The sequence below is a fragment of the Mastigoproctus giganteus genome, chromosome 6, assembly GCF_048544385.1.
Source record: "Mastigoproctus giganteus isolate SK-2022 chromosome 6, ASM4854438v1, whole genome shotgun sequence".
Classification (NCBI taxonomy): domain Eukaryota; kingdom Metazoa; phylum Arthropoda; class Arachnida; order Uropygi; family Thelyphonidae; genus Mastigoproctus; species Mastigoproctus giganteus.
Window position 1 is genome coordinate 18,862,293 of NC_143580.1, and position 18,688 is coordinate 18,880,980.

General features: G+C 40.1%; 1 protein-coding gene across 1 annotated transcript in view; it reads left to right on the top strand.

The window, feature by feature from the left end:
• The window catches only part of LOC150084029 (nose resistant to fluoxetine protein 6-like), a 61,993-nt gene that overhangs the window by 26,790 nt on the left and 16,515 nt on the right, over window positions 1-18,688 (top strand). The window contains exons 5-8 of the mRNA XM_090375765.1: window positions 3,305-3,387; window positions 7,529-7,622; window positions 10,787-10,879; window positions 17,057-17,222. Coding sequence (XP_090231891.1) covers window positions 3,305-3,387; window positions 7,529-7,622; window positions 10,787-10,879; window positions 17,057-17,222 — 436 coding nt within the window. The remainder of the gene's footprint in view (window positions 1-3,304; window positions 3,388-7,528; window positions 7,623-10,786; window positions 10,880-17,056; window positions 17,223-18,688) is intronic.

Here is an 18,688-nt window from a genome sequence, read left to right on the forward strand (position 1 = left end):
CATGAAGGATTTAGCTGCACAGAATTAATAGATCACACGTACCACTGAGTTGTTCAAAATGTCAGTACACGATGTGGCATGGGGAATTTTTTCCACCATGATCAACGGTTCCAGGCCGAACCATAAAAGCCTCAAACAAAGAAGATGTCCGTTGTGAAAATTGCTGTTTGGACGATACAATGAAGTCAGAAGTATCTTCTAAGCATTCAACAAACCAAATTAATTTTAACGCTTGAAAGCAATGAAAGAAACCTAATCACTTGATATGATGTAATTCCCTTCTTCCAGACTCTACAAACGACAACTAAAGATTCTACTCTGTTCCAGAATTGGAAGATAGACATAAGATTTTATTGAGACATCTGTAGTGATGTTTGTTTGTAGTAAGGTTTTAGGAGCATTAGCGGCTAAGTTTCTCCGTGTATATTGTCTGTTTATTGCGTTTGTTCTGTCCGAATTTCCGTTTGCTAGACGAAAACCTCGAGTTTCCTGGCGAAAAAACCATTGATCATTTGGAAAACCCTTGATTGAGACCGACTAACTCAGCCACGTTATGAAAAATACCCATGGAAATTCCTGTAGTCATGGATGGGAGATCTTTTTCTCCTGGTGTATGGAGGACAGCAATTCTATCAACTGTGCTACTGACGAGGGCCTTTGTTGATGATGTAAATAACTTCTTCGGCAACCCGAAGAAGGGTTCTATCCCTGAACTTTCCGGATTGCTGGATCGTGGTTTACCTTTGGTTTTGCAACATCGGCTACTACACACCTTCGAAGCGTCAAACGGTCACTTAAGCGGATATACGAGTCTGATCTGAGTTCCGTGGTTCAAAGGTTATGATGGTCTGTGGTTAAAGACCAAACACAACACAATCTGGAAAAGAATTGCATCCTAATAGGTGTCAGCATGGTTCTTCCCTAACAAATCTGGTTAATTACTATAACGGTGTCCTCGTGAGCAGCACAGTTGTTTGGCTTGCCGTTCTGCGCACATCGGGTGGCAAAGATCTGAGTTCGAGGTCATTGATAACGGGAGGAATTTTTATGGGCCTTTTTTACAACGTGGCTGTGTTAGTTGGTCTGAGGCGAGGAAGTACGGAATGGTTTTTTTGTCCGCGGAAACTCTGGTTTTTCGACTGAAAAACCAGGCTGTTCGACTGGAGCAATCTAAAGCCAGAATTGGGAAAACGTGTGACCTTCTGGACTGAAACTCATCGTTGGTGCAAGATTAACATGAGCTGCAATTCAAGAAAGAAAAGAAAACTGGTTACTCCAAAGGGTCCATCTCTATGGTTTTTAATGACTGCAAAGCACGGGGTTCTTCCACAGTTCAAAGGGGTAATGTAGCAGAAAGACAATACCCCAAGAGCGAGGCAGTCGTACTTTAAGGATTGTATGGAAAACTAGAACATCCAGTGGGCATAAAATGACAGCTGAATTCAAATTGCCCAGAAATACCTAATTTAACCCGTCAGGGAATTGAAAAAATCGATATTGGTTGTCGAAGCCTATTCGGAAGTCAATTGTTTCAGAGAAAAACAAAAATCCGGATGCAGTGGTGCCAAGAATGTCATGATTAAACATTGGGAAAATAGAATCAAAATACACTTTGTTTTGCACTGAACGTAGGCGCAAAGTACGGCGAGAAACTCACTAGGTGATGGATTCCGCTTGTCTTGTTAAGACAATCCGACTATCACTAAGAGGTACCATGGTATGGAGAATATATATTGGCACATACCAGGTCCTTTGATATCAGTGGAAGATCGATTGATATTCAGGCAGTACCTGAATTTTGGATTAAATCTAATACACCCTGCAATGGTACACCTTTATCTACAAGATGATGACCACTTAAATGGATGACAGTGCAAGAGTGCATCGTGCAAGAATGGTTCGGAGAACTTCACATGGATTTTCACCATCTTCCCTGGCCCCCACATTGAATTGATCTCAACCCTATTGAAAATGTTTGGGATATACTGGAGAAAGGAACGAACTCCTGTTCCTTCAGCTTTTTCGCAACTTTGCAATATTTGCTAGAAGAATGGTTAAAATTAGACCTAAACGCACTAACACATTTAATAGAATCGATATCACGCCGCACACTTGATGTAATTAGAATAAAGAAGGCCCGATTCGATACTGAATAATGATAAGCGTTCTTTTTGGGCCAGTATGTGTATCAACAATAAAGATTAGTTCCAATTGGCAATTGCGAAACCAGATCATGAAACAGGAATTGTCTCTCCTAACCCTAGAAGGGAAAATCGACCGTCTTCATTCCAGAATACCAGATGTGATCAAAACAAATTCGGTGACTGAAATAAGATTTGGGAAATGATGAAGCTTAACCGCCATTAGGATGGGTCACCTTCGAAATAGTCTCATTGACACTGCATACAGCAATTCCAACGCTTCTGCAACTTCTGACAACAGTCCTGATAGGTTTCTTTTGCACCTATAATAGTCTCAGTTTCACATTTTTAATAATTTCATTAATGGTTGCACAGATAGCGGACCACAGTAATTGAGTGATTCGCGAGGAAATCTTAAATGGAAAGGGTCAAGTGTACATATAAGTCACAATGGTTTATATGTTCCCAAATAGATTACTGAATGATCTTACTATAGCCTAGTACTGTGGAACTTTTACACGCCTGTGTAGTGTATCGGTGGTGAAACCTGATGACCAATAATCGGACACTTTCAACCTTGGAAGTGGCGAGGGCTGTTTAGAAAGTAGTGAGAATATTGTTGCAATTAAAACAGCCATTTTTGTTGTAGAGTGGAAATGATCCTTGTGGAAATAATAAAGAAATATTCAGCATATAAATGTGGCATTTTTCAGTTTCAAAGAATCCTCCACTTGTAGATTTTTACTCCTCAAATGCAATATCTGAAGGCTTGGGTTTCCTCCTTTCCTGGACCACTTGTATTTGACAGGCAAATTTTGCTGTTTATTAGTTATTATTGAATTCTAAATCTAATGCATGCCTCGACTCATGGGCACCGGCATCATGGTGCAAGATTGTGGAAGTGCACCTTCGAATAATGTAGAATTATTAATATTTTCCTTAATTTATTGAAACATTAAAATAATACAAATTCTACACGAAACGTTGACTCGGCTGTACTCAACCAAACTAGAATTAACTAAGACATTGCATGTATTCGAAAAGTTGGTGGAAAAAAAATATCCTTCCCGCGCCCATGCCTCGACTTTTGATTGATTGATTGTTTTATCTGAATGAAATAATAATTTAATTCATAAATGGTAACTGATTATTCTATTTCGTAGATCAGTGGTGGGCATTCTCATTGTTTTGGCCTTGGTAGGAACTGTAATTGATCTATTCCAGAAAAAGAAGGTTTCAGATCAAAGTGAGTTTGTTTCTTTTATTTTGTATATTTGGATAAACACTGGTGGCCAGCCAGCTTTAATTATTTGACTTAACAAGTATTTGGGACATTAGATTAGAAATACTGAGATGGGAGGCCTCTTTCTAATATCATCGAATATGCCAAATGGCATCCACGAAGGGCCGTGGCTTCATTTCTGCATCGAACCTTTCAACGAATACAATTATTTACAAAATTTTAACAGCCGTAATGAAAAGTAGGGATCATCAACATCCATAATTGTGTCATAAACAATTTTAGTTATGTGGCACAGTGTCATAGTGTTTGGGGATAAAGCGCAAACGGTGGTCTCCCACAACAGCGCCATCGGTACTCTTGTGAGATATACAAAAGTGTTTAAATGCCAGAAGTGTTTGTGACATGGATATGAAAAGTATTGTGATGGGTTCTGTTGTTTCTTTGGATACTTTGCCGGAGGGTCCCTATTGGGGTTATACGTTGCCCGTCACCAATAGGAGACGAGACAGGCTGCTCATCATTCTCTGACTAGTCTCTGCGAGGGTCACTTGAACTTCCTAGATGGAGTCAAAAAAAAAAAAAGTGTAGCAAGAGTGAGAAAGTGGAAGGACGAGGAAAGAAGGCGTCCTCCAGATGAGGGCGGCAGGGGAGTAGCGAAGGGTTGGACCTCCTTGGGACAAGACACCCACCCAAGCCCTGAAAAAGTAAACGTTTGCAGGAGAGAGAACCCTGCAAAGAGGAGCGCCATTTGGCATCCCACGCCAGAAGGTGTCAGCGGAACCTGGCCCACTTTATGGTACACAGGTGCATGGTCGTCCTATAACTGAGGTGTCAGTAGCAGCTATACCGTTCTGTAGTGAACAGGTGCTTATTTATATTTTATGTCATTAGTACCATCCACATGTAAGTACCTAAAATTTCTGAGAGCTGGTTAGTCGCATTACACTTTTCACCCCCACAAAACATACTTTGCTTTCATCGGTATTTTTTACAGAATATATTTGGTTGCTCTTACTACTGAATCACCCAGTAAGACAATCTCCTGTGGAACTACAGAATTCTGCACTGAAAGATTCAACCCCGTGGTCAGAATTGGAAGAGCGTTTGCCATGATATCAAATATCTGGGTATCTATCGAGTCCCCAGTTCAATTTTATTGTAGGGCATCAATTAGAGGTTGAAATACACTCAATCTCGCCTGTACACAGAATTGTAATCTAAGATCGTTGCACAAACAACATCCACCACACAGAAAGCAATCGCCGTCCCTCAGGGAAAAATCTTCATACATGGTAACATGCTTGACATACAAAAATTAAACTCAACAGATTAAATTTAATTGCAGTAGTATTTCATTTTGTAGATACATTTAGTAGGATGGAAGGATAGAGTCCTTTTATTCTTTTGTCTTAATAAATTTACCTACAAAAAAGAGTCGTCCGCTGACCATGAATTTTTAGGTTGATTTGTTCCAAAAGCTTTTGTGAGGGCTTTTGGCAAGGTAAGAGGATGAGGTGATAGACCAAACTCGTCGGGCCCAAGAACGCCCTTCCACTCCTCAAATATCCAAATCCTGCACACAGCACCACCATAAATATGTCTGGCCACTGAATTATTAAGAAAACCTATTGCTACGAATTGCACTGATTACATTGCTGAACCTCCTTAGTGATGTGATTCTGCAACAGATTTAGGAGAGATTTGGTGTGAGAACTCTGCTGACCATTGCCAGGCTTCTTTATGTCAAAATTCGGGGTATTAATCACTTCGGGATCTAATTTCCAAGCTCCCTTTAAACATCTGAATCATGTTCTACACAATCGTCTCTGCAAAATTCAGAGCGCGGGATTTCATCAAACAGCAATTCCCACAATGCAAAGCCCAATTACTTTTGCTAAAGCCTTCCACATTTTAGCCCACTGAATATCTTAAATTTCTTGTGATCATCTTTTGATTGAATGCAATCAAACGTTTTGGTGTTCCCCATATCTTTTAAAACACGTTTATGAAGGCAACATCAGCCATATAATCCTGTTAATTGGAACTAAGTTTACACCGCTCTTTTTAAGGAATTATATTTCTTACAAATCCTTTTCTTCTTTCATTTTTAGGCACCTTTGGTCTAATTTTATCAACCTTCTCCGTCTTCAAAAATGTGGATAAATTAGTGAGTGAGCCCTCAGAAAAATATTGTTTTCTACATGGAATGAGGTTCATCAGCATATGCTGGATAATATATGCACACACCGGTGGATATTTAAGAGGGGATGGAACAAGTAAGTCATTCGGACTTAATTTGTATATATTATTTTTCTCCTGGTTATGGTTTTTATTCTGCTCATCACCATTGAGATTGGATTTTTCAAATTTTAATAAAATACTGATTCCCAATTAACAGCACAGATGGAACTGAGGTCCCAAGAAAGCTGCACGAGCTGCGCCATTATTGATATTTCAGTATTTGCGCAGTTGCTATATTACATCGAGTTATTAATGATTTCCAAAAACAGAATATTCTCAAAAATATTGGGCCAATCCATGAGTCAGGAGTGTCAGGATAGTTATCAGTTATTTCATATTACACGCTCATCACCAAAAACATTATGATTCTACTTAATGGCGTGTTGGGACATCTTTAGCCATGATAAAAGCTTGAACCCAGTGTGGCATCAACTCCAAGAGGCCATGAAAGATGTACTCAGGTATCGTGTTCCGGATGGACAGTAGGACATCCTGGATTATGAAAGAGATTGAAGAACTGGCGTGGAGTGGCTAATGCTGAGTTCCACTGCATCCCAAAAATGCTTCGTGGGGCTGATGTGGGGGAATGGCTGCGGGGAAAGCAGAGAGAATGCTTGAACATGATCCTCGAATGATTCGTGCACAATGCGGAACTGGTCGCCTTCAGTCTTCACTCTCGTGTGGCGAGAGTGAAGACTGGGCACACATTCTTTTTGAATGTGCAGTCTATGAAATCAAGTGACTCCAGTTAATATGTTAAATTGTCCCTCTTCTAAGGACACAGGAACAACAACTTTATTATAGATGAAAATACATATAAAGCAATTACAAAGTTTGCTCTACAAAGTTTGCTCAACAGGTATTTGAAATTAGACATAGCATGAAGAGACAGGTCCCCACAGCCTCCCCCGCAGCCAAGCAATAATCCACAGCCAAAGTGCTCATGACTGTCACCACGCCCAAATGACATTTTAATCTGATTGGGTAGTTATAACCACCATGAAAGGTACCCAGATTGGACATAACCGAATTGATGACTAGGCCACCCCCTCCAGGGTTACTGTGCGGCGAGTAAGGACCAGGGAGCCCCACACTCAGTCAGTGAGTAAATATAAAGGGGAGGGAGTTTTACAAGCAACCAGGGAAGCAACTCGGCTGAATAATATTAGTAAGCTTGTTGTAAGGGTCTGCAATGTAGAACGAAAGAAGGATGAGTGAATAAATGAAATAATTGAGTGAAAGTGCTGTGCAATGAGTGTCTGTAAGTTAAAACTGAAATTGTGGGGAAAGATAAAGAACGAAGACCCAGTTAAAAAGCAGAATTATGATAAAGATGGAATGGTAAATTTAGATTTCCATTGCACTGAAGGATGGCTGGTGGCAATCCGCAACTGCAAATTGTAGTAAAATGGGCAATAGATTCTTATCTGGATTTTGAATAGGGCTTTTAATAAGGAAGATTCAGTGGGTTTGGGGTTTCACGAAGAACGGCGTACAGAGGCAAGTCATAAATGAATATTCCTCAGAGTGGACTGGAGTGGAAATGGGAATGTTGCAAGGTCAGTGTCCGAAACTCTCTTGGAGTATACCTATTATCAGAATTTTTCAAATGTAAATCATTAATTTCATTGTTCCTATGCATAAGGGAAGAGAAACCTCACTTGGAACGTAATGTCCAGGTCTGCAAGCTGCATCTAAAGGAAGATAAAAGAACTCATCAGGGAATTATTTTAGCAGATTCGGAATAGGTACTTCCTGCCATCATCGTGCCATTCTAATAATAATGTCATTATTTAGTTACTATTTCATTAAGTAATTGGAATTTTTAAAACATTTCAGTCCTCATTTCATACGTAATGATAACTGAAAACACACCAGGAAATTTATTTATTTTCTTTGATAGAAAACTCAATGAACTTGATCAAATGGTTTAGTGACATCTCCAAGTACAGTCTGTTTAATGGATACGTCATCGTTGACACCTTCTTCTTTATTACGTAAGTAAAAGCTTTATTAAAACACTTTTTCTGTTTACCATCACTAATTTTCTGGTTCTTTAATATACGTATTTCTGATAGTTTCCCAACCACCTTTCAGAAAGATCTGTCGAAGGTTTCGAAATTTAATTTAAATTTAACCAACAGCAATCCGTGAAAGTACCTTTGTCCGTCTGTTCGTCTTCATGTAATAACTCAACTCCCGATGGATAAATTTTATATTAGCCTATTTTAGAGGGATAGATCGAGCCTTCCCAAATTGCTTGAATTTGGAACCAACAAAAATTCGGGCCGGTCCAAAACCAACCATGCAACTAAAGAAACAACACTGCAGTCCTGGAAGAGTAGCATGAATTGGTTGATTATATGTCTATTATTCAATATGATTGTCCGTCCTTGTAAGGTTGTTAAACTATGGAAGCAAATACATAGACTGTGTTATGATTATTAAGATAAAATATGTCAATGAATACGCAGTGAGTTACATTTCAAGCGCATTATGTAAGATTCTGCGGCAAGAAATCAGATTCTTCCACCAGCGCAAATCTTAGCTTACCAAGTGATTGATGAGTTGGCTGTAGGCGTCAGTGAGACGCCCAAGGGAATCTCACACACATTCGACTGGATTTAATGGTGGTAATCGAGCTGACCACGGCAGTCCTTGGATATCTTCAGTTTCAAGATATTCCTCCACCACGTGAATTCTATGTGCAGTGGCGTTCTCGTGCATGAAAAGAAAATCTGGGCAGATCGCACCACCAAAAAAGTCGCCCAGAGGGTTCTAGGATCTGTTTTCGTTACCTCTGCACAGTTACAGTACCCGTATCAAAAGCATGAAGATGAGTGCGGCTGTTGATCATTATTTCCCCCCACACGAGAACACCGCCACCATCGTAAGTTTACCTATGCGATACCATCCCTCTGATGTTGGAGGGATGGTATCGTATTCCTCGTTGTCTATTTCTAAAATCTATTTGTAGGTTTTCTAAAATCTATTTGTAGGTTAAAATGGGACTTATCAGAGAACAGAACTGAATTCCATTTGTTAGGGCTGCAGCCGCCTATTCATGGCACCACTTTCTATACGGTGGTTTGAGGTTAATTGGATACAAACCAACGGTTCCTTGCGTAGAGTCAAGTTGAATTGAACCTTATTAATACTCTGGTTGGAAATGTTTTCACCTGTGCCCGCAGCAACCTGAAGAGACAGTGTTGATGACAGGACATTGTAGGGCTCCTTGCTCTTGGAGCCAGATGGCGGCCTGTTCTGGTTGACTAAGTTTTATTCCCCATGTGAAGGCCATGTGGGATAAGACTAAGAAGCTGTAAGGGAAGTTGAGATGAATAACGAGAACTGACTGGGGGATCAAAGGTAGGAACTTAGATATTCTTTCTAAGCGCCTCTTTGTCCCAGTAATAATGTGTGCCTGAGGAGCCTTAGGCCAGGTAGTTGACAGCGGTGTGGTGAAACAACACTTGATGGCAGCTCAACGCTTTCCGTTGATTGGTGTGACTAGAGCTTGCCGAACGGTCTCCACAACAGCCCTGCAGATAGTTGCTGGTGCCTTGCCAGTTGACTTAGTGGTTCTCCAAAGACTTCTGAGTTACGAAACTAAGAATAACATTCCCTTGGAGGTGATGGATGTCTGTTTCTGCCCAGAGGCAGGCAGAGTATATGGTAGGCCTGACTTGAAGGTAGAGGGAAAACGAATAATGCAAGATGTTCATCGGTTCTGGCAGGAGCGTTGGACGGCGTCTATTAAGGGTAGAGTGGCGCAAGATATGATTCCTGACTATACTAATATTGAGCAGTTATGAAGGTGGCCAAAGCTGGGTGTATTTCAGGCAATGGTAGTTACAGGACACGGACTGAGGTTGCGGCTACATCAATGCGGACAGTGATCGCTGTCGCTGTGGGCAAATTGAAAATAGCCAGCATGTTATTTTTCAATGCCAACTGTATGACATACTAAGGCGAAGGCTTGTTAGCCGGTTAGGGGGTTTCCTCTCCCCATGAGATGCGAAGGCTTTTTGAGGATGAAGTGTTTTTTAGAATTTTTGAAGAATGTTAATATAATTCGTAGTGCTCGAGGTACTACTTGACTTGTGATTTTGTTCTTCCTGCTTGCTAGCAGAAGTTGATGTATTGTGTTGCAAAATTTCTTGTTGCTTTTAGTTTATATATTGAAAAATTTAACGTCTAAATTGAAGTTATGCTTTTAGAAATTGATTTTTGATTGTGGTTGAGATCAAAGCAATCAGACTTTTTTGTACTTGGAGTTGTTGAAAATTTAAATGGTGATTAGAAATAATAGTAGCGACCTGCCTCCACGGGGCTAGGGATGGTAAACTTCCCTGCTGCAGAGAACTTCCATTTGCAGCATGGAAGGCTAAAGAGGCCGATTGTATATAGGTAATTGCGTTATTGAACTTTTGCTGAGGGAACGCCCCAATGAGTGTAAATATGATGTCTCTTGAAACTGCTACCATAGTGTCGAAAGCACACTGGCACATTAAGCCAATGTGCCACCTTCGCCTGCCACTACTCATCTTGTAGCGGTCCAATGGGCCACCATTTCAAAGAATCATCTAAATGAAGACGACTTGACATTCTCAGTACTGGAGATGAGACTGTGCCACTGAGCAAGCCAAAAAAACGGGAGTAAAGTGATGTGGTCCAGCCCGTGTTTTTATGTGCATGAATCATTTGAAGTTTTGATTGCAGATCCATTTCTATTGGATACTCGGAATTAGCATGCCAGAATGCCTACACTGTTCACAATAAAATATTCAATAAAATTATTTTTTCTATTAATTTTGTCGAGCAGTGTATTTGAACAATTCCGTGTCCTACATTGTGGGAATTTCACTTAGGTAGTCCTTAACACCTTCCAACACGACAATGTCTATGTCACAAAACAAGACAAGGATTGTGAATGTGGCAGCATAATGCATCGGGTTCAAGCCAATTGAACAACTTTGGGTGGAATGAATTCCAGAATTCAGCAAGGCCAAGATGTGTTATTAGGACACACAAATGCTTTGAAGGACACGTGGAGTACAGCACCACCAGCTTTTAGTAGAAAGACTTCTACGATGCATTGTAACTCTTTGATATGAATACAGTTTAAACTTTCTATTAACATAATTTTTTTTTATTTCAGTGGATTCCTCACGGCAAGGAGCACCCTCCAGTATATGGCATTTAGGAATGGTCGACTAAACATTTTTATGTTTGTTACCAGGCGATATCTGAGGTAGGAACTTTTCTTCAATTATTCATCTCACATTTGAACAAAGTGGGACATCTGTGGGCGATCATTTACAATATATCGACACCAAAATTAGATTCATCACGTCAAATGGCATCCCATCTTCTCGCAACTTATTTCCTTCAGACACCAGTTTAGGAATTTTCTCAGAATACTCTCCAAATTCTCAAAATATTCTCAAAATTCTCAGTTTCAGACTGAATTCCATGACCCGAACAACATACACAGAATTATCGGGGAGTTTCCAATGCCCATGCAACTGATATTTACTTGTAAGGTTTTAGACTATAAATTGGGACATGTAAGGCACTCGCACACACAAGTTAGAAGTCATATAATGTGCAGTACTGTCTAAAAGATTGGAATCACGTTTAATTACGACTATCGCACATGACAACGCAAGCACAAGATAAGACCATAAACCTGATCTCGAAATGCAATTGATGACTGCATCTGAAATCGGATTGAGTTCAATTGGAACAGAGGAAATTTCCTGTCTTCATCCAACGTAAAACTTTTTCTAAAATCAGCAGTACTTCATGGTCGTGTACAGTCCAAAAACTCTCACCAAAACAGGAAAATTGAAATAATTGTTGGTTATTACTAAGAGCCATCGATATTTGAGGATTCCAAACGTGCTGTGGATGGATGAATCCAAATTCGAAAGATTTCGATTCAGACGTAGAGTTTACGTGAGATGATCAAAATCAAAACCAGAATGCTACATCTGTGTATGACAGTGACAAAATCTCTTGGAGGTTATTTTGATGAAAAATCAGTACTGTTGTTAATTAATCATTTCAATATTTGTTGTTATAATTTTTAATGCTACATAATTCTTCAAATACTTTGTAATGTGTATTAGTCATAGTATATTTCAAAAAAAATTAATAAAAACTATTGTCATACGCTCTGATTCCAAACTTTTAGGCGGCAGTGTATATGAAGATATAAAGACTAATCCATTAGCTGATCTGGATGCAGCTCTCGCTTGTCAACAGATAATAAGGTGGTGGTAGTTGATTCTCATCATTAGGCGCAGTACCAGCACTTTGTCCCCTGTTATCCGTTAAGGCAAAGAGCTGGGTATGTCTTTTCTCTGTTTATACCAAATACAAAATTTCATTAATTCATACACTATGTGCCTCCCACTTCTATAATTTCCAGGTTATTGAAGCAGGATTGCTAGGGACTCTGGAGTGGGCTGCCGAGAGTACTGGATGTTGGGCACTCATAGGTTTGACCTCTTCTGAACCTATGAAGGTAGGATCTCTTTCATCCTATACTATTGGCGTGTACGGGTACTGGGAAGCAGCCTTTCTGGTGATCTTGGTTTCCCAATAGCCAAGTGGCCAGAAACAATTAAAGGAAACTACGTACAAACTGCACAAACATAGCACTACTCCCATTTCTGGCCATTTTCAAGAGGTCACTGTTGAAAAAAAGCCGGGAATTAGAGTTGAATTTGAAAGTGTCTGCAATTCTGCCCAGACACGATAGGAGGGAGTATATGATGAGAGCGTTGTCGATCAATTGGGCCCTGGAAAGATTGTGTAAGGCTCAAGGGGTAGAATTTTTTTCAGCCCGGACTGTACTTGTTAACAGGAGAGACTGCTTCTACAGGGATGGGATACACTTGAATAGAAAGGGTGCAAGAATATTTGCTGATGCTATCGAGGCAGTGTTAGGTGGGTCGGAAAACTGCTAGTTTGGGGGGATACAAGGACTAATAGTTTAACAGTAACCGCAGGCAGAGGTGAAGGTGATTCTTGCACAACTTCTATTAGAATAAGAAGCGACCTGGAGCGAGGGGTGTTGGGGGTTTCAGGGACGGATGGCAGTCATCATAAAATAGGTGGGTATATGGGATGTGTTAGGGTAACTAAGAACAGGCATAGGAGCATGTATGCTTGCATGTATACCAATGCTAGAAGTATAGTAAATAAATTTGATGAATTTGAAGTGTTGGTCAAGACATCAAAGGCGGATATTGTTGGGATAGCAGAGACGTGGTGTCACAAAGATATAAGGAATGCAGAACTGGAATTTGGGGAGTACAATGTGTACAGAAAGGATAGAGAGGACAGAAAGGGAGGAGGTGTTATGCTGTTAATTAAGAAAAACATAAAATCAAAAGAAGTGCATCCAGTTGATATAGATGAACAGTGCACTGTTGAGTCAGTTTGGTGTGACATAAGCACTGCGAAAGCAAAAATAAGAGTAGGAGTGTATTATAGGGATAATGACTCGAATGAGTACAATGAACAATTGTGCAGAGAAATAGAGTGGGCTAGTACATCGGAATGTCTTATAATGGGGGATTTTAACTTCCCAGATATTGACTGGAACTTGTGGGTTGGGCACTCACACATTAGTCAGACTTTTGGGGATTTATGGGATGATTGTTTTCTGCAGCAGCATGTTCGAGAGGCACTCAGAGAAAGTAACACTCTTGATCTGGTTATCAGCAGTGATCATTCGTGTATTAAGAATTTGCAGATAAAGGAACCACTAGGTGCAGTGATCACAGTGTACTGATGTGAGATTTACTTAAAGATTTAATTACCATCAGGGGTAAAGGAAAGGGTTTTTGCTTCCTTAAAGGTAAGTACAGTGGTCTCAGACAGTTTTTAAATTCTATACAGTGGGATCAACTGACGATGTTACCAACAGCAAATTCTAAGTGGGAAGCATTCAAGGAATTAATCGTGGATGCTACTAAAAGTTCCATACCTATTAAGAAATATTGTTCAAGGTTTAGGCCTAAATGGTTATCTAATGAACTAATGAGACTCGTAACAGAGAAGAAAAATGCATGGGATGCATATAAATTATCAGGCGACGCAGACGCCTGTGGCAGATATAAGCTAGTCTGTAATCAGGTCACAAAGGAGGTTCTGCAGGCGAAGGCAGATTACGAGAAATCTTTGGCAAAAGATGCTAAGAAAAACAGCAAGGATTTCTTTACTTATATAAACTCTAAAAGGAAGGGGCTGAATATGACTGGTCCACTTGACATCGATGGTTTGACTGTTGATGATCCTGCTCAGATAGCGAACAAAGTGAATGAGTATTTTGCATCTACATTCACACGTGAGGAATTATTAAGGTTTGAAAATGGAAGAAGGTTATCAAATTGTAGCAGGGTGTTTAATGATTTTGTAATAACTGAGAGCAAAGTGGAAGAGAAATTGTTGAAGTTAAACAGGAAAGGCACCTGGGGTGGATGGGATCTATCCAGTTATATTAAAGGAGGCGGCAAAGCAACTAAGCAAACCCTTAGCCATAATTATGAGAGCATCCTTGGATTCAGGGGAGGTCCCCACGGACTGGAGATGTGCAAATGTATCCCCAATTCACAAAACGGGATCGAAGGGTGACACGACTAATTACAGACCAGTTAGTTTAAGTTCTGTTCCGGGTAAAATAATGGAGTCACTGGTTAAAGATGCGTTGCAGGATCATCTAGACAAGACTGCAGCAATAATTCAGACACAGCATGGGTTTGTTAAGGGGAAGTCTTGTCTGACAAATTTGATTGGATACTATGATGTGGTTACAAAGGAACTGAATGCAAAAAATAATTTTGATATCATATATTTGGATTTCAGGAAAGCTTTTGACACTGTTGCGCATGGAAGACTATTGTACAAATAGGAACAGAATGGTATTAAGGGTAAGTTGCTACAATGGATAAAAGGGTGGCTGAGTGGGAGAAGACAGAGGGTGGTAATCAATGGGTGCTGCTCTTCGTGGACTAATGTTATTAGTGAAGTCCCACAGGGTTCGGTGTTGGGTCCACTGTTGTTTTGTATATTTATCAATGATATTGATGAAGGTATATATTTGGATTTCAGGAAAGCTTTTGACACTGTTGCGCATGGAAGACTATTGTACAAATAGGAACAGAATGGTATTAAGGGTAAGTTGCTACAATGGATAAAAGGATGGTTAAGTGGGAGAAGACAGAGGGTGGTAATCAATGGGTGCTGCTCTTCGTGGACTAATGTTATTAGTGAAGTCCCACAGGGTTCGGTGTTGGGTCCACTGTTGTTTTGTATATTTATCAATGATATTGATGAAGGTATATCAGGCTTAATGTCGAAGTTTGCAGATGACACGAAGGTTGGCAGGGTTGTTAATGACAGTAATGGCAGTGTGCTACTGCAACAGTATCTGGATAATTTGGGCAGATGGGCTAAGAAGTGGCAACTGAAGTTTAACCTTGACAAATGCAAAGTACTGCATATGGGTAGAAGTAACCCCAGAGAAACGTACCAACTGTGTGGTACTACACTTAAGGTGGTAGAAAATGAAAAAGACCTGGGAGTAATTGTGCAGTCAGATATGAAGTTTTCTGAGCAATGCAGACAGGCTGCCAGGGCAGGTCATGGCGTTTTGTCAATGGTATATAGGAATTTTGCTAGCAGGGAAAAGGAGGTGATTATCCCTCTGTATAAGGCAATGGTCAGGCCACGCCTTGAGTACTGCGTACAGGTCTGGAGGCCTCATTTTAGGAAGGATGTAGATTTGCTTGAGCGTGTACAGAGAAGGGCAACAAGATTGGTGAGGGGAATGAAGGGATCCTCTTACCAAGAGAAGCTTAAGTTCTGCAAATTGCAGTGGCTGGAGACTAGGCACCTGCGCGGTGATCTGATTGAGGTGTATAAGGCCTTGAATGGGTTCAGCACCCTGAATTCTGATGGGATCCTTCCACTTGTTCGGATTACGAACCTAAGGGGGCATAAATTCAAATTAAGAAAGGGCAGATGTAGAATAGACGTGCGGAAATTTGCCTTTAGCCAGCGGGTGGTTAATTGCTGGAACAAACTTCCATCTGTCGTTGTGGAAGTTGATAGGTTGAATAAATTTAAGGAGGAACTGGACAGGCATTTGGAGGGAATGGTGTGATTTTTTTTTTTTTTTTTGTTGGCTGATTCTGCTTGGTTTCTTGCATCACGTGCCACTGCTACTACTACTACTACTACTGTCCTACCAATAGTATAGGATTAAAGAGATCCTATACTGTTGGTAGGATCTCTTTCATCCTATACTATTGGTAGGATAGTACGTGTATAGTGGTGCCCCGCATCCTCCTGGCGTGTACGGGTACTGGGAAGCAGCTTTTCTGGTGATCTTGGTTTCCCAATAGCCAAGTGGCCAGAAACAATTAAAGGAAACTACGTACAAACTGCACAAACATAGCAATACTCCCATTTCTGGCCATTTTATAAAGTTATGAACAAAGGCCATGTTGTTCCGTGTGTATAGACTCTAAATTGTGTTCTGTGTTCGATTTTCTATTTGCTGGACGAAGAACCCGAGTTTCCGGGAGTAAAAACCATCTACATTCGCGTGAGAACAACAAACGTAGCTATGTTCTGAAAAAGGCCCATAAAAAGTCCTCACGTAATCGAAGGAAATCGAACCCAGATCTGTTCCAGCCGGTGTGGCGACGACGGCGATTCTACAAACTGTGCCACCTACGAGGGCGCCTTAATATACACTACATATATAAGTATATACACGTACGTATAAATACTATACATGTGTACTAAAGAATACAGTAATTAATATATATGCGTAATTCACAAATTAATCTTACTACATTTACAATCAACACAAAATGTACAATAATTTTATTTTTTTATAGTGGAGTACATGTTCTAAATTAGATTATATTATATTGTATTAGTAGGATTTCATTAAACGTTGCTCTCTTGAGTAGCCCAGTTGTTAAAATCACCATCTTGTGGAAAAGACCTTGGGTTCGAACAACATGAGGAATTTTTATGCGTCTTTTTCACAATGTGGCTGAGTTGCTCGGTCTTGGGTAAGTGTAAAAATCTCGGACAATACCGGAAACTCGGGGTTTGCGTCCAGCAAACAGCAAACTGTTCCTCCCTTTATGTAAAGTAATTCTGGAGATTAGTTTCTCAAGGACCCTGTGACCTTAGGTTTTGCAGCAACTTCTATCACTAAAACCCAGGAATATAAACTTGCTAGGATTGAACGACTGTGTCATGCCCATCGATAATTGAGAAAACAAATATCCATAAAAACCAGTCTCCAAGTAATGTTCAATATTCGTATCATCTTCTACTGATATTACATTTTGAATTGAGAATTTTTAATGTATTTAAATAGATTTCTATCCATCAGGCTGACTCCATCGTTGATGTTCACAACTGGAATGATGTTCTTCATTCCGTGGGTGTCAAGTGGACCGTACTGGCATACCGTGGTAGACCAAGATTTGCAGGCCTGTTACAGGAACTGGTGGACGAACTTTCTCTTTTATAGCAACTGGCTCAAGATGTCCGATATGGTAAGTTGAAATTTCAAATTCTTTCTTTCTGTCAGTTGTCGTAAACGGAAATATCCAAAAAAAAGCAAATGTTCCTAAAAAGAATTTTTCAAGAAAATCAGTCAAAGTGCACCCCGTGGGACTCTACAGTATCAAGTCAGTTCGTTGCAACACAGTTCGGTGTCAGCAAAAGTTTGTTTTGGCCATCGGAGGTAGCGCAGTTGGTAGGATTACCGATCTCAACTAACTCAGCCACCTTTTTCACGAAATGACTGGGTTAGTCGGTCTCACGCGAAGGTAGCGTGGTTTTTTTCTCCCGAAACTCGGCTTTTTCGTGCAGCAAACAGAAAATCGACCAGAGAACACACTCAATTTACAGACAATATACACGAAGCAATATGGCCATTGTCGCTAATGCTTTGTCCAAAGTCATATCCTTGAGATGGACGACAAAAGTCTCCTTTTATTTTCATTTTTAACTTAGGAAAGAGAAAGAAGTCAGTGTGAGCCGAATCTACCGAATGAGTTGATCTCAGTAACGACGTCTTTCGAAATAAATGTTCGATTTTTTTGGTTGTGGTTGGTTGTTGTTGGCTTTTAGGGGCATCAACGACTAAGGTCATGTTGCTCCTTGAATATTGTCTGTAATTTGCGTATATTCTAAGGTAGATTTTCTGTTTGCTGGATGGAAAACCCGAGTTTCCGGGAGAAAAATCCATGCTACCCTCGCCTAAGACCGAATTACTCAGCCCAGTTTTGAGAAAGATCCATAAAAATTCTTCCCGTCATCTACGGGTTCCGAACGCATGTCTTTTTCACACTGTGTGGGGAGGACGACGATCCTACCAACTGTGGAACACATGAGGGCTAAATGTTTAACAAATTAAACAAATAGCAGATATTCTTTTCGTGAAAATCTTGTCTGCCCAATTGAAATCAATGCAACTAACATTGCACCACTTCTAAAGTTCTCTTCTGCAATGAATTCGACGCTTAAACCAGACCTCTTTGGATAAAAGTGCTATTTTTTGTTGCACAACAACCAACATTTATAATCTGTCTTAATTGTCCAAAGATTTCTTCCGGAAAGAAGAGTGGTTGACATCAACGTCTCTCCCAATTCATTACATTTAGCTCCGTCTGATTCTTTCCTAATAGAAATTAAAAATGAAGCGAAAACTATATTAGCATTAGTTGAGGCATATGATGCAAGAAAGCTAGCTGGTACAGCATCGGCCGAAAAAAAAAAAAAAAAAAAAAAACTTCCCATTTCACCCATCCATTCGCTCCAAATACATTAAAGTTCTGCTTTGAACTTAAGTTATCGACTTCAACTACTACCGATGGAAGTTTGTTCCAGCAACTGTCTTTCTTCAATTTGAATTTGTGTCCTCTCAAGCAATTAATTTAGGGAAGAGGAAGAATCCCGGAAGCATTGAGTTTGCTCGATCCTTTGAAACCTTACCACCCCACCTCAATCAGATCAC